Raw genomic sequence first — 15,167 nt, 5'->3', positions numbered from 1 at the left:
TAGATTGCATGTAAACATAAGGGTTAATGTTTTCGCTTCATATGTAATTTTATAGCCTATAAAACCTACTAGGATGATCTTAATATCTAACATCGTGTTTTTATAGGAAAATAACCATGATGAATCAAATATATGAACTTACAAATTGTAAATTGGATATTCATAACAGTATATATATTTATTTAAAGAAAAATTATAAACTTATGAGTAAATTACACGAATAGTCCCTATGATTTGGGATAATTTGCGCGCTTGGTCCCTAACTTATTTTTTTAACTCGGAAGGTCCATACTGTTTGTTTTTGTTACGCGCTTGGTCCCTACTATTTGTTTTTGTTACGCGTTTGGTCACTGTCTTACCTAAAAGACTATTATTTAAATAGGAAAAAATGGTGGAGTAGGTAAGGTAAGGTGAGGGGGTCGGTTTGGGGTGTGTTTATTTAATATAAATTTAAAAAATCAAGGCGAAAATAGTCTTTTTAGGTAAGATAGGGACCAAACGCGTAACAAAAACAAATAATAGGGATCTTCCGAGTAAAAAAAGAAGTTAGGGACCAGATGCGCAAATTACACTAAACCATAGGGACCATTCATGTATTTTACTCTAAACTTATTGACAAAACTTCTATCTTTGTAAATTAATAAATACTTTACAAATATTTGATTAGTCAATACGATTCAAATTACAAATAGTATTTTTCTTTCTTAATTGTGATTTCTACATGTTTAAACCTAATAACGTTTATATGTTGCTCGTTTGGTTTAATAGTTTAAAGTTTAAGTTTATACATTTCATGTTAATTCCATTTTTGTATTAAAGTTTCAAATATCAGTTTTAGTACTTCAACCGTTGATATGTTGCTATTTTGGTTTAATACCTTAAAGTTTAAGTTTATATATTTCGTGTTAATTTTAATATAAAGTTACATTTTAAATTTAATAAAGGTTAAGTTTATATATTTCATAATCACTTGTTTATTAATAAGCCATTTGGAAAGAGTTTTTTTAATATATCTATTTGTGGGTTCTATAGTTTTCAACCAATAAAAAAATTAAGCAAAAACATTTTCAATCATTTTGATGGATCTATATCAATCTTTTTTTATTTTTAATTCATGAAAAAATGTAACAAAAAAATGTTCGGTATGAATGTATTTTAAGCTTTTTATTTACTGATGTGACATTAAAAGGTTTAGCCAAAAACTTTTGCTATGGTTGATGCTTTAAGGCGGGAAGAAGTGGTGTATGGTATGTTATGCCCACATCACCTTTTTGGCTTCCATTAAGTTCCACATCGGATTTATGTAAACTTCGGATTTATGTAAACTTTACCATGGTATAAACAAGAGAGTGGTGGCAAAGAGATTTCGAGGGTGTTTGGCTTAGCTTTTGTAGGACAAAAGTCCTTTTTGTAAAAAACTTTTTGTAAAAAGACTTTTTACAAAAGTTGTTTTTTAAAATGTGTTTGGATTAACTTTTGAAGGGAAAAAGTCAAAAGTTAAAGTGTTTGGGTTAACTTTTAGGAGAGAGTATGGAATCACATGCTGTGAATGAAGAATTGATTAGGATAGATGGGGTATATTGGGAAAAGTCACATAATTGTGACTTTTCAAAAATGTTCAATTTATTCTATTGGAAAAATCATTTTCACTTAAATAAACATCTTTTTGACTTTTTCTAAAAGATAAAAGTAAAAGTCATTTTAAAAGTTAAAACAAACACCCTCGAAGAAGGAAAAGACTAAAAGTGACAAAAATTAGATTTAATAACACACACAAAAATTAGAGAGTATGGAATCACATGCTGTGAATGAAGAATTGATTAGGATAGATGGGGTATATTTGTAAAATAATATTTTTACTGTTGAAAAGTTGGGAAAAGTCACATAATTGTGACTTTTCAAAAATGTTCAATTTATTCTATTGGAAAAATCATTTTCACTTAAATAAACATCTTTTTGACTTTTTTTAAAAGATAAAAGTAAAAGTCATTTTAAAAGTTAAAACAAACACCCTCGAAGAAGGAAAAGACTAAAAGTGACAAAAATTAGATTTAATAACACACACAAAGATACTCTCTCTCTCTCTCTCTCTCTCTCTCTCTCTCTCTCTCTCTCTCTCTCTCTCTCTCTCTCCCACCATCGAGGGACGGTGTATGCCATCATTCCCGAACAAATGCCGGTTCCACTCCTCTTAGTCAAATTGATCGTTTGTGCACAATATATCCCAATGCATAAATGTTTAATATTTGCTTAAATATATATGTATTACTTTTTCAAATGTATGTACAATATCTTTTTATAAATGAATGTGTAATATTAGTTTTAATTTGCTATAAATGTTACTCCCTCCGTCCCATTTTTATTGTCCACAGACAAAAAACACAAAGTTTAAAAAAACATTAATTACTGATTACTTTATTCAGTAAAATGACATTTTTACTCTTTTATAAACTTATCTTATTTTCTCTTTTAAAATTCTAGACTTTTTATTCCCACTTTTAATATTTCATTTTTTATTTGGTAACAAACGGAGGCAAAAATATGCCGCCATAATTTCACACCAAAACTTTTCTTATTTTTAAATTTTCATTTTCTTATGGTAAAAATTGGAGGCAATTAAGCCGCCATAATTTTAAAGTTTTACTCCTACTTTTTTATTTTCTTTTTCTTATGATAAACAATTGGAGCGAATTATGCCGCCATAATGCCAAAAACACTTCCAGATAATTTTATGGAGCTAATTTTTACCACCTGTATTACTGTATATTTATATGCATCAACGAGTTCATAATAGTGTATTCCAAATTCAAATTTATTCTTATCGACACTTCAATTATCATATGGAGCATTCCACAAATTCACTCACTAAAAAAAACACTACCATTGCACAACGTCAAGCTATATTCCAATCCTTATTGCAAGAAAATTTCGATGGAAGATTAAAAAAAAGGTTCCGCAAGTGAAGTAGCTTCACTATTCTCGGTTTCTAAACGAACCGTTAGTCGCATTTGGCGTCAAGGTAAAAATCAAGTTGACCACGGATTACTGATTGATTTCTCTTCAAATATGCTAATGGTTGTTGGGCGGAAAAGGGTACAAATAAATTTGAATCAAGTTTCAGAAATTCCATTACGTCGTCGATCCAATATACGATCTCTTGCAAAATCTCTAAATGTTTCAAAATCAACTTTGCATAGAAGAATTAAAGAAGGTGTGCTTCGACCACATACAAATGCCATCAAGCCAACTCTAACTCATGAGAATAGAAGAGCAAGGTTAGAATATTGTTTATCAAAGATTACATTGTCATCATTATTTAGTCCAATTCCTATATTCCATGATATGTTTAATGTTGTCCATATTGATGAAAAATAGTTTTACATGTCAAAACCATCAAAACGCTATTATCTTGTTCCCGGTGAGGATGAACCGTTAAGAACATGTAAAAGCAAAAAGTTTATTACAAAGATCATGTTTCTAGCGGCGGTAGCAAGACCGAGATATGATTCATCGGGCAACGATGTTTTTTCGGGAAAAATTGGTATCTACCCATTTACAACATTAGAACCCGCTAAACGTTCAAGCAAAAACCGTGTTGCGGGAACAATGGAGACGAAGCCTATTTTATCGGTGAACAAAGAGGTAACAAGGTCATGGTTGATAGAAAAAGTTCTACCGGATATTAGAGCTAAATGGCCACGAGGTCATACCGGTCCCATATTTATTCAACAAGATAACGCAAAGCCCCATATTGATGTTGATGAAGCTGATTGGTATAATTCCCATCCGAAAGTCTTTCATTAATAGGAACAATATATATAGCAAATACATGGACTAGGCCCAAATCAGAAACATGGGCCAGATAAATACAAAACAATATATAAATAATAATCTGGTCTAACAGCCCCCCGCAGTTGGAACGGGAGGCAACCGCCGAACATTCAAACTGGATCTAAAATCTAGAAACATAGATGATGGAAGACCTTTAGTGAAGATATCTGCATACTGCGAAGCGGAAGGAACATGCAAAACTCTAATCTCACCGAGAGCGACTTTGTCACGAACAAAATGAATATCGATTTCAATATGTTTCGTGCGTTGATGTTGAACCGGATTATTGGACATATAGACGGCACTGACATTGTCACAATAGACTATAGTGGCTCGAGTAGTAGGACAGTGAAGTTCCAACAATAAATTACGGAGCCAGGAAACTTCTGCCACAACATTAGCAACACCTCTATATTTAGCCTCAGCACTTGAACGAGAAATAGTACCTTGACGTTTAGATGACCATGATAAAAGATTTTGTCCAAGAAAGACACAGTAATCGGAGGTGGAACGTCTCGTCTTAGGGCAGCCGGCCCAATCAGCATCAGAATATGCAATAAGACCATGAGAGGGCATAGAGTATAGTTGCAAGCCGTGATCAACAGTGCCTCGAACATACCTCAAGATTCGTTTAAGAGCTGTAAAATGTGGTTCTCGAGGATCATGCATATATAGACATATTTTTTGAACAACGTATGTAAGACCAGGCCTGGTAAACGTAAGATATTGAAGAGCTCCAGTAAGACTACGGTACATGGAAGGGTCAGAGACATGTTGACCGGAGTCATCCAATTTGGCTAAAGTATCTGAAGGAGTTTTAGTTGGTTTGCAGTTAAGCATGTTGGCTCGAGATAAAATTTCGATAGCATACTTGTGCTGAGATAAGAACATGCTCTTTGAATCTCTAACCACGGACACTCCCAAAAAATAGTTGAGATCTCCAAGATCCGTCATAGCAAACTCTATCCCAAGAGTAACAATAATCTGATGTAGAAACTTTATAGACGAGGCAGTAAGAATAATATCATCCACATACATAAGTAAATAAGCAATCTGAGATCCCTGATTAAAAATAAACAAGGAATTGTCACAATGGTTGTTAGTGAACCCGAGTTGAAGCAAAAAGTAAGCAAACCGCTGAAACCAAGTACGTGGGGCCTGTTTAAGACCATATAGAGAGCGCTGCAAAAGACAAACATTGTCAGGATAACATGGATCACGAAACCCCGAAGGCTGATGCATATATACCGTCTCCTGTAAATGCCTGTGTAAAAAGGCATTTTTAACATCAAGTTGACGAATCGGCCAATGCCGAGACACGACAAGACTGAGAACTGTGCGAATCGTGGCCGGTTTGACTACAGGGCTGAAAGTCTCATCACAGTCGATTCCTGGTCGCTGGCTGCGACCATTTGCTACAAGACGTGCTTTATAGCGAGCTAAAGAACCATCAGCATTTTCTTTCTTTTTAAATAACCAGATGCAATTAACAATATTGCGCCAATAGGTTTAGGAACCAATACCCATGTTTTATTAGAAATAAGAGCATTAAATTCATCTTTCATGGCATTGAGCTAGTTCGGATCATTAAACGCCTGTAAGTAAGTGCGAGGGACAGAGGAGACGGACTGAGTATAAAGATTTAATTTAACAACCGGTTTGTGGGTACCGACACGAGCACGGGTAACCATAGGATGAGTGGAAGTGGCGGAGGAAGTAAAATTATTAGGTGACAACGGAGATGAAACAGTGGTAAAGTAGGGGCTATTGAACGAAGAAGAATCAGCAGACGATAAGGGTTCGTTAATCACTGGAGGAGGCGAACTCGGTGGAGTAGGGTCAAGAGAGATGATCGGAGCAGAAGTTATGGGCTTTGATAAAAATTAAGATGCAACAGGATTAGGATAGTCAAAAGTGTCAAGAAAAGTGTATGATGGAGCGAAATTTGGTGTGAAGGACCCATATGGAAAAATTGACTCATCAAAAGTGACATGTCGGGAAATGATAATCGTGTTGGTGTGAAGGTTAAGGCAACGATATCCTTTGTGTTGAGATGGATAACCAAGGAAGATACATGGGGTGGACCGAGGAGAAAGTTTATGTGAAGTGGGAATGTGAGGATAACACAGACACCCGAAGACCCAAAGATGTTTATATGAAGGTTGTTTGTTGAACAATTTTTGATACAAAGATATATTTTGGAGGGTGGTAAATGGTGTTATGTTGAGAAGATAGACAGCCATGAAGAGAGCTTCCGTCCAAAATGTAGGAGGAAGACGAGCTTGAAAGAGAAGAGTACGAATGGTGTTATTGATGGATCGAATCATTCGTTCAGACTTCCCATTTTGTTGGGAGGTATACGGACAAGAGAAACGCATTTGAATGCCTTGAGAATTACAAAGGGTGTGAAATTGAGTGTTATTGTACTCACCACCATTATCACACTGGAAATATTTTATGTCACTTTTAAAATGATTGTTAATATAATTTCGAAAATGCAAAAATTTGTCAAACACCTCAGATTTTGTTTTAAGGGGATAAACCCAGACATGATGAGAATATTGATCTAGAAATAACACATAATATTTGAAATCAGAATTACTAAGAATGGGAGAAGTCCACACATCAGAGTGAACAATTTCAAAAGCAACAGATGTAACAGAAGTTGATAATTGAAAAGGTAAACGAGTATGCTTGCCTAACTGACATGAATGACATAAATGACTACTTTTATTGTCTTTACATGGAATTAACTTTTGAGAAAATAAATGATTAAAAACATCTTGACCGGGATGACCAAGACGTTGATGCCAAACGGTAGAGTCAACAGAAACAAAAGCTTGAGGTGTATGAGGCGTAACCGGATACAGATCACCAGTGCTATCACATCGGAGGAGTGTTTGCTTGGTTTGAAAATCCTTCACAGAAAAACCGTAAGCATCAAATTCAATGGAACAAAGATTATCACGAGTAAACTTGCGAACAGAAATCAAATTTTTAATAATTTCGGGTGTGATAAGATCATTTTTTAGGACGAGAGGACGATATGGATTTGGGTTAGATAAAAAAGTGTGTCCCGTCTTACTTACAGGAATTTTAGTTCCATTACCAACCAAAACCGAAGGTAAATTATAGCTTTTATTGCTAATAGAACGAAGTATACCTGCGTTGGAATGAATGTGAGAGGTAGCATCGGTGTCCATTAACCAACCGTCTTGAGATGGATCATTAAGAGACATGACATTAAACATCTGTGGAAGAGCTATAGGTTGAGGAGCGCCTGTGTGAGGTGATGTTTGGAACCAACCCCATGGAGTAGGAGTGCTTCCAGTATGATGAGCAGAGTATGCTTGATGATCTGGTTGGACCAATGAACTTTGTTGAGCTTGAGGGCGGAATTGAGGCGACACAGCCCACTGTTGTTGTGGGTCCGACTGGAATGATTGTGGAACAGGAGATGGAAGTAAGCCCTGGCCAGCGGAATGAAACAGAAACCACCCGAAACCCCAACCAGGGGGTGTTTGAACAGTTGAAGATGTTCCCGCCGGTTGCTGATGAGACCATCGTCCGCCCCCACGACCTCTGCCTCTGCCGCCACGTCCTCCGTTTCGCCCCCCATTACGAGCTCCTCGATTATGGAAATCTCCCCGATTGGTAGGAAAATTATTGGAGAAGTTATTTGGCTGTTGTTCCGAGACAAGAATAGTTGGAGAAGATGAAGTAGCACCATTAGAGGGGGTTTGTTTCAACAGTTGATGTTCTTCAAGTAGAAGCATGGAACGAGTTTCAAGAAAGGTCGGGAGAGGCCTACTGTGGCGGATAATACTCGCAACATGATCATATTTGCGAGACATCCCGTTCACAGCATACATAACCAGGTTTTTTTTCGGGCACGGGAGCTTCTATGTTAGAAAGCAAATCAACAATAGTCTTGATACGGGTGAGATAGGCTTCAATGGTAGAATCACCGAGAGTAATGTTACGGAGCTCCAGGTTAAGTTGTAGCGCCTTAGCATCTTTGTTGGAGCGGAACAACACTTCAAAATCTTGCCACATCTCGAATGTCGAGCACTCTTTCTTTAAGATCATCTGGAGCAAGGACTCAGAGATAGTGCCAAACATCCACATCTTGACAATAGAGTCGATACGTTCCCATTCTTCCTTGTTTGTAGCAGCAATAGCTTTTTCGTTGGGTGGTTCGAGGTGATCAGCAACACCAAAACCCTTACAGTGGGTTTGGAAGAGGTGACGCCAGGCGTCATAATTCAGCTTTTTGAGATCAAGAATAATGGGTATTGAAGCCTTGATGTTGGATATGCCATATGGTTTTTCTGATGGTGTAGTGTTTGATGGTCCTTCACCCATGGTTGATAAATAACAGAAAAAGAAGAGGAGATTGAATGAGAATGAGAGAACAGAGAATATACTTGGAAGAGAAGAACAGGAGGGAAAAAGAAGAATGCGGCTAGGGTGAGAGAATTTTGGAGAGCTCTGATAGCAAGTTGATTGGTATAATTCCCATCCGAAAGTCTTTCATTAATAGGAACAATATATATAGCAAATACATTGACTAGGCCCAAATCAGAAACATGGGCCAGATAAATACAAAACAATATATAAATAATAATCTAGTCTAACAGATGATAGTGAGTTTCTTGAAGTGGCATCGCGAGATGGGTTTGATATTCGACTTTGTTTTCAACCCCCTAATAGCCCAGATTTGAATGTGTTAGACCTTGGATTTTTTCGAGCAATACAATCACTTCAAGAACAAGAGGCTTTGAATACAACCGATGAATTGGTTGATGCGGTTCAAACATCTTTTGAAAGAATGCAATCACAACAACTTAACAATGTTTTTTTAACTCTACAAACATGCATGAAAGAAATCATAAAGGTTCAAGGTGGCAACAATTATCATGTACCTCATATTGGTAAGTCTAGGTTAGATCGACAAGGTAACTTGCCACTCCAAATTGAGTGTGATCAAACTTTAATAGACGATGCTATAATGTATTTGAACAATTAAAATATTTGCATATCAATTTGTTTTGAAAGAAACAGTTCATGGTGTTTTGATTTTAATGAAAAAGAAAGACTTTTGTGTTTGGAAGTTTACTGCTACTTTATTGTTTCTTTTTTGTTTAAAAAAGCAAGAGTTTTCTTTTCCTCGTAAATCACAAATTTAAGTGTATTATAGATAACTTAAATGAAGGGTAATATAGTAAAAATGCATGTTTATTTTTAACAATGACAATTAATTTGGGACAACTCAAAATAGTAATGTGGCCAATAAAAATGGGACGGAGGGAGTATTTATTATCGTATAAAATGTTTTTCTAATACAGTACTCATTAATTACAATTTGTTATATACAACTTATATATTTGATTAGAGCTGTTGAGTTATATAATTAATAAAAAAAATTTGTATCAAAAAGATGTTTATATTATATATTGTTGAATAATATATATGTTCTAATTTTGTAACAACTAATTTTCATTTACTATATAAAAATGGGAAAATGACTTATCAATGTAATTAACTTTTCGGTATGTTCATATCTGGGTAACTATCTTTTTTTTTGTACACGTCTAGGTAACAAACTTGTTGGAAGTGTTCACATCTAAGTGTATATATATATATATATATATATATATATATATATATATATATATATACACACACACACACACACACACTAGTTTATAACCCATGAGAATGACGGTTATAAAATTAATTAAAATTTTATATTAAAAAATCAAAATTATTAATCAGTTATTTTAAATAAATTATTACTTAAGAGATATATTTTTTAGTTATATAAAATTATAATCGTTTATTTACATAAATACGTGACGTTATATATCATCTTATAATTTGTATTAATTTTAGTTTCTTTTTGAATCTAATGTTATTAATTTAATATAATTAGAGTGAAAAAATTTAAAATGAAGAACCAATTATTAATTTAATATAATTAAAGTGGAAATTTTAAAATTTGAAATTTGAAATTGATAATTAATAGGTGGACAAGTGACATAATAGATGACGTATAATATTAATGAGGAGTTCTAATAGTATGACACTTGTAAATAGAAGAATAAACATACTCATTTATTAGAATATATATATATATATATATATATATATATATATATATATATATATATATATATATATATATATATATATATATGAAATAATAATTTTGATATAATAATGGTGTTAATTGTTGGATAGGTTTGTATCGTTTTAATATATATATATATATATATATATATATATATATATATATATATATATATATATATATATATATATAGAGAGAGAGAGAGAGAGAGAGAGAGAGAGAGAGAGAGAGAGAGAGAGAGAGAGGTAAGTTCAATTGAAAAAATAAAAAAAGGTTGAGAATGGGGGAATCATTCTTAGCCACTCATTTAATCTAAGCATAAAAAGACACGGTGGCAAACTTATAAATATGATAATAACCTTCAATCTCAAATACGTAACATCGATTTCTTTGTTGAATACTCTGAATTTGAAATTCCCAGATTCGCAAACGAACTCAGTTGGAATCAGAATTTCTTTGTTGTTCATGAAATTGGAATTGGAGTTCTGGACTCGCAGTCACAGTCGACATTGAAGGACTCGGAATCGGTAATCACAGGTTCCTAATCGGATTTTTGGAAATCAAAATCAAAATGTGAAATTGATCAGACATATGATGTCGCATCTGAAGTCAGAAGCTTTTGAAATTGGAACATATATTCTAATCGGAATAGTTCGCGTCTTGATTATCAGTATTACAAAGAAATCTGGAATCGGGATTTCAAGGTTTCAAAATTGAAATCGGAATTTTTTTTGGAATGAAATGAAAATCGGAATTGCACGCTTCAAAGTCGAAATCGGAAGTATATGATGATTTGGAATTGATAACTTGAATTGGAAGTATCATGTTTTTAACATTTTTAAAAAAGTTAACTTGTATGCACTCCAACTGTTTGATGAAATGCATAAACTAAATTACCACGTTATATTCACATATGAATATGTTTTCTGACCTGAATCAGTATATGATTATTAAAACAAAAAACAAATATGCAAGTCTGTATGTTATTCATATGTGAATAACGTATAAAAATTATATATATATTTGTGAAAACACCTTGTAATATTCATATGTGAATATACTGTGTAATATTCATAAGTGAATATATCATCTTATATTCACAAGTGAATATACTATGTAAAATTCACATGTGATATACCATGTAATACTATTTAATATTCACATATGAAAATATCATATAATATTCATAAGTGAATATACCATCTAATATTCACAATTGAATATACTATGTAATATTCACAAGTGAATGCATCGTCTAATATCTAAATATGAATATACTATGTTTATTATATGCTATATTCATATATGAATGATACTTAAATTATAAAAAAATTAATCATACTTTTTATTCATAAGTGAATAACGAATGTACTGTAGTAAAAACCCGATGTATTTTTATTCAGTTATGAATAACGATAGCTGAAAATATATAAAAAAATAATTTTTTTATTTTATCTTAAAACTATATCAATATGGATGTCTATTTGTAGAGAATAAAAAATCATGAATTTTGGTATATTTAAAATCATTTTTCGATAAAAATAGCTTCTTAAAAATTAAATAAAACGAAAAAAACTATGTTTTTATATATATTAAGGTAATGATTAGCATAGTTTAAGGAAAATTTTTGTTGGAAAACACATGTCTATTCATTTTCCATTTCTGCTGGTACGACCGAGCTTTTGCGACAAAAATAAATGAGTTGCTAAGAATGATTCCCCCATTCCCAATCTTTTTTTTTTCTCAATTGAACCATCCTCTCTCTCTCTCTCTCTATATATATATATATATATATATATATATATATATATATATATATATATATATATATATATATATATATATATATATATATATATATATATATAGGGGACAGTTCAAATAAAAACAGTAAATAGTGTGAGAACGTAAAAACACTTTTTTATGTTATTATTCTGCAATGAATTTTGTATCGACAACTTTATGTCATTATTCAGCAAAGAATAAATGAATAGTCAAAGGTTAAAATTAAAATTAGAATTTACTACAAAATACATATATATAAGTTTATAATAGAATAATAACATTGTAATAAATATATGACTAATCGAAAGTTAATATTTATATTAGAATTACTTCAACAATACACATATATATAAAATTCATTACAGAATAATAACATAAACATAATGTTTTTACGTTTCTCACACTATTTACTGTTTTTATTTGAACTTACTTTTATATATATATATATATATATATATATATATATATATATATATATATATATATATATATATATATATAAACCTCCTGTCTTAAGATTTTTACGTATATTTCACGCATGAGCGCGTCTAGCCACCTTAAGATCGGCGCGTGTCTTTTACAAGGCTGTTTTTTACCTCCTGCACCCGTACACTATCCTTATGTCCCAATCAGATGGCGAGATTGGAAGCCACCGTCACCGCCTCATTCATCGATACTTCCGATACAAGTTTTGGAGAAGCTTTGTCTTCCCAAAACATTTTCACACCGCTTCCAGTTTTTTAGCTTTTCCCCAGACCATCACCGACTCCATTCGACTACATCGCCTCTTCTCTTTACATCTTCCCTATGAATTCTCTCTCCTTCCACCTTCTCTGTCCTTCGGACTCTCACACCTTCTTTCAAAGATCGATTTAGGGTTGTTTTTCTTGCATGTTGCACCGTCTTCTCCACCACTTAGCCTCTTACAAAACTTACTTATAGCCTTCGTGAGTCATCCATGGCCTGCACACCACCACCTATATCGCCCAATGCACACAGAACCTGCCATCCTCATTCTCCCCCTTCTGGCTTTCCCGGTACTGGAACTTCGTTTCTTTCATCAGTTAAATGCTTCGGAGATGATTTCTTCCTTCTTTCTTCCTCTTCCTCTTTGTTGAAATCGATTTTCTCTTCACATCGACTCCATCTGCTGTGGTGAATCTGTTTGATGACATCTCAAGTTTTGGAGCACGTTCATCTATCTGTATATTGAAACACGTTCATCTATCTGTATATGATTTCATTTATGAAATTAGGGTTTTTGAATCAAATTGGATGTAAGTTTTAATTTATTTTCTTATTTTTTCAGGTTAGATATGATTTGATGAAAAGAGGTTGTAAAGTATTTGAAGATAGTGTGAGTATTATTTCAATATTGATGATAATATTTTGAAAAAACGGTTTCCATTATGCCAACTTTATGAAATCTTACTACAATAGACTCATCTTTTGATATATATTATACATGAAGGAGCTTATATTTTGGATTTTAATTGTGGTTCTCCAAGGTTCTGCCAGTAGGCAACTGAAGCTTGTTAGTTTTCAAAAGTATATTTATTTATGTTTTGTTTTGGAGAAATAATAGAGGCGTGGTTATCTTTATCATTTGTATTGATCATTGTTCAAAGATAATTAATGTAGTATATATATGGTTATAAGGGTTTGGAGTGGATCCTTGAAAGTTCATGGTAGATAAATTGCCTTTAAGCTCTTCTATTTTGGATTGCCATCTCTAAATAAAAATCATCAAGTTGAATTTTTCAACTTGATTTTGAGCTTTAGTGTTAAAATCTGTCAGAATTGGTCATGCCTATCAACTGTTTGATGTAACTCCTGAACTAGGAGTTATTTCTAACCAACTAATTGAATGCTGGAAATCACATATATATAGTGCTGAAGCTGTAACTGATTTTGTTTTTATTTTCTCAAAAAGCTGTAACTGATTTTGTCTTTGGAGATGAAAGAAAGATTTAACATGAATTATAATTATGTGCTCCATTGGTTCTTGCTGTGATTATCATTGTTGATGTTGTAACTGATTTGACATGAATTATAATTATGAAAGAAAGATTTAACATTGCTGAAGCCGTAACTGATTTGATGCTTCTTGTTGGCTTTGATGATGTGATTATAGCCATAGGTATGGTGTTACACATGTGTTACAAGTTATGTACTCATGTTGAACTTGTAGAATGATATGGTACAACTGGTGGTGATGCAGGATTGGGAGGTTTTGTTGCATGTAGAGCTTTGTTAGAAAGAAACATTGATCATGCCAGAACTTCGTGATCATGGGATATGGTAACATTCAGTATATATACTTTCTCCCACTTTCAAAGCTTATTCAAGATTTCATATGTGTAAATTATGAGTTACAATGTTAAACTCTCCATTTTCCTTTTAATAATAGGGACATGATGGATTTGTTAGAGGAGAAGGTGTTGCAGTTCTTCTATTGATAGAACTTGAGCCGACTAAGGTAATTGTTTAATTGTCTGTTTTGTTTTGACTTAATCGACATAATGGTTATACACGGCTTAACAGGAGCAGATATATTAGGGAGTTTCTTTCAAACTTAATACATAAAGCATGTCTTAATGGGTTAACAAAACAATTATTTGTTATTCATCATCATTTCTTAATAGAATGGAAAAATAGTCATTAACTCACATTCAGCCACTTCATTCAGTCCAAGGGCCTTTTTTCTTTTATTTCCCATTTTAGTGTTGTGTACGTAAAGTGGTCAAAGGATACATTATGTCTGTTAAGTGTTGTATAAATAACTACTGCTTCTTTTTTGTTTTTTGACCGGATTAATGATTAGTCTGAATGTGAAAAAATAACATTTTATCTATCAGTCCAAAAGTGATGGTAAATAATAATTAACTATTTATTTGAAATCGTTCTAAACTAAAATTGTAAATGACCTCAAAAAATATTAAAATAATAAAAAAAATTACGTACATGATTAATAATCAGCTGATTATATCTTTGTATTGGGCAGAAAAGAGGTGCACAGTTTATGTAGAACTTCTGGGTGAAAGCTTCAACTGTGATACATGTCATATTATATAACAGAGCCTTATTTTGAAGGTAAATACAATCAAGTTCAGGTTTTGTTTTTATGTAAAAATCATGAATTACTTTTATTTTGCTCAAATAAAAAGTATGTTTAATTGATTAGTTATTGATGTTATTTTATGCATGGAGAAAGCATTATCTGAGTTTGTTGTAGTGCCATTGGCCTTGCTCAATTTCATTTTAGTTTTCATGGCACAACACATTAGTTTCCACATTAATAACATCATTTTCATTTTCATCTTCCATGAGAAGAACTATGAGTTTTGTTTCATGCTTATACCTGAAATATGAATTCAGAATTGTGAGCTTGATGTAATACCTACATGTTTAATTTACC

At 32.7% G+C, this 15,167-nt stretch overlaps 2 protein-coding genes and 1 long non-coding RNA gene across 3 annotated transcripts; 1 reads left to right on the top strand and 2 right to left on the bottom strand.

Annotated features, from left to right (window-relative positions):
- Nucleotides 1-3,897: 3,897 nt before the first annotated feature.
- Nucleotides 3,898-7,607, bottom strand: LOC145113421 (uncharacterized). The gene is made up of 4 exons (XM_079049516.1): nt 6,375-7,607; nt 6,069-6,275; nt 5,080-5,295; nt 3,898-4,893 (listed from the first exon to the last, which is right to left on the bottom strand). The coding sequence occupies exons 1-4, from the start codon at nt 7,605-7,607 to the stop codon at nt 3,898-3,900; spliced, it is 2,652 nt and encodes an 883-aa protein (XP_078905642.1).
- A 61-nt stretch (nt 7,608-7,668) lies between these two features.
- Nucleotides 7,669-8,196, bottom strand: LOC145113420 (uncharacterized). The gene has a single exon (XM_079049515.1). The coding sequence runs from the start codon at nt 8,194-8,196 to the stop codon at nt 7,669-7,671; it is 528 nt and encodes a 175-aa protein (XP_078905641.1).
- Nucleotides 8,197-13,974: 5,778 nt separating this feature from the next.
- Nucleotides 13,975-14,827, top strand: LOC145114811 (uncharacterized). Its single transcript, XR_013711241.1, has 3 exons — nt 13,975-14,050; nt 14,160-14,228; nt 14,754-14,827. It is a non-coding gene; the product is annotated as an uncharacterized LOC145114811 (long non-coding RNA).
- The last annotated feature ends 340 nt before the right edge of the window (nt 14,828-15,167 follow it).

Source organism: Lactuca virosa, chromosome 5, assembly GCF_052849685.1.
Source record: "Lactuca virosa cultivar CGN04683 chromosome 5, Lactuca_virosa_CGN04683_v6, whole genome shotgun sequence".
NCBI lineage: Eukaryota > Viridiplantae > Streptophyta > Magnoliopsida > Asterales > Asteraceae > Lactuca > Lactuca virosa.
This window is presented reverse-complemented; position numbering and strand designations above follow the sequence as displayed.

What these genes read in the sequence shown, in the direction of transcription:
- LOC145113420 (XM_079049515.1), bottom strand. Translation starts at nt 8,196, where the DNA reads ATGGGTGAAGGACCATCAAACACTACACCATCAGAAAAACCATATGGC.
- LOC145113421 (XM_079049516.1), bottom strand. Translation starts at nt 7,607, where the DNA reads ATGCTTCTACTTGAAGAACATCAACTGTTGAAACAAACCCCCTCTAAT. An exon ending in AATATTCTCATCATGTCTGG is followed by an intron (nt 6,276 to 6,374) that starts GTTTATCCCCTT and finishes AAATATTTCCAG; the next exon opens with TGTGATAATGGTGGTGAGTA. An exon ending in CGGAAGCTCTCTTCATGGCT is followed by an intron (nt 5,296 to 6,068) that starts GTCTATCTTCTC and finishes TTATTTAAAAAG; the next exon opens with AAAGAAAATGCTGATGGTTC.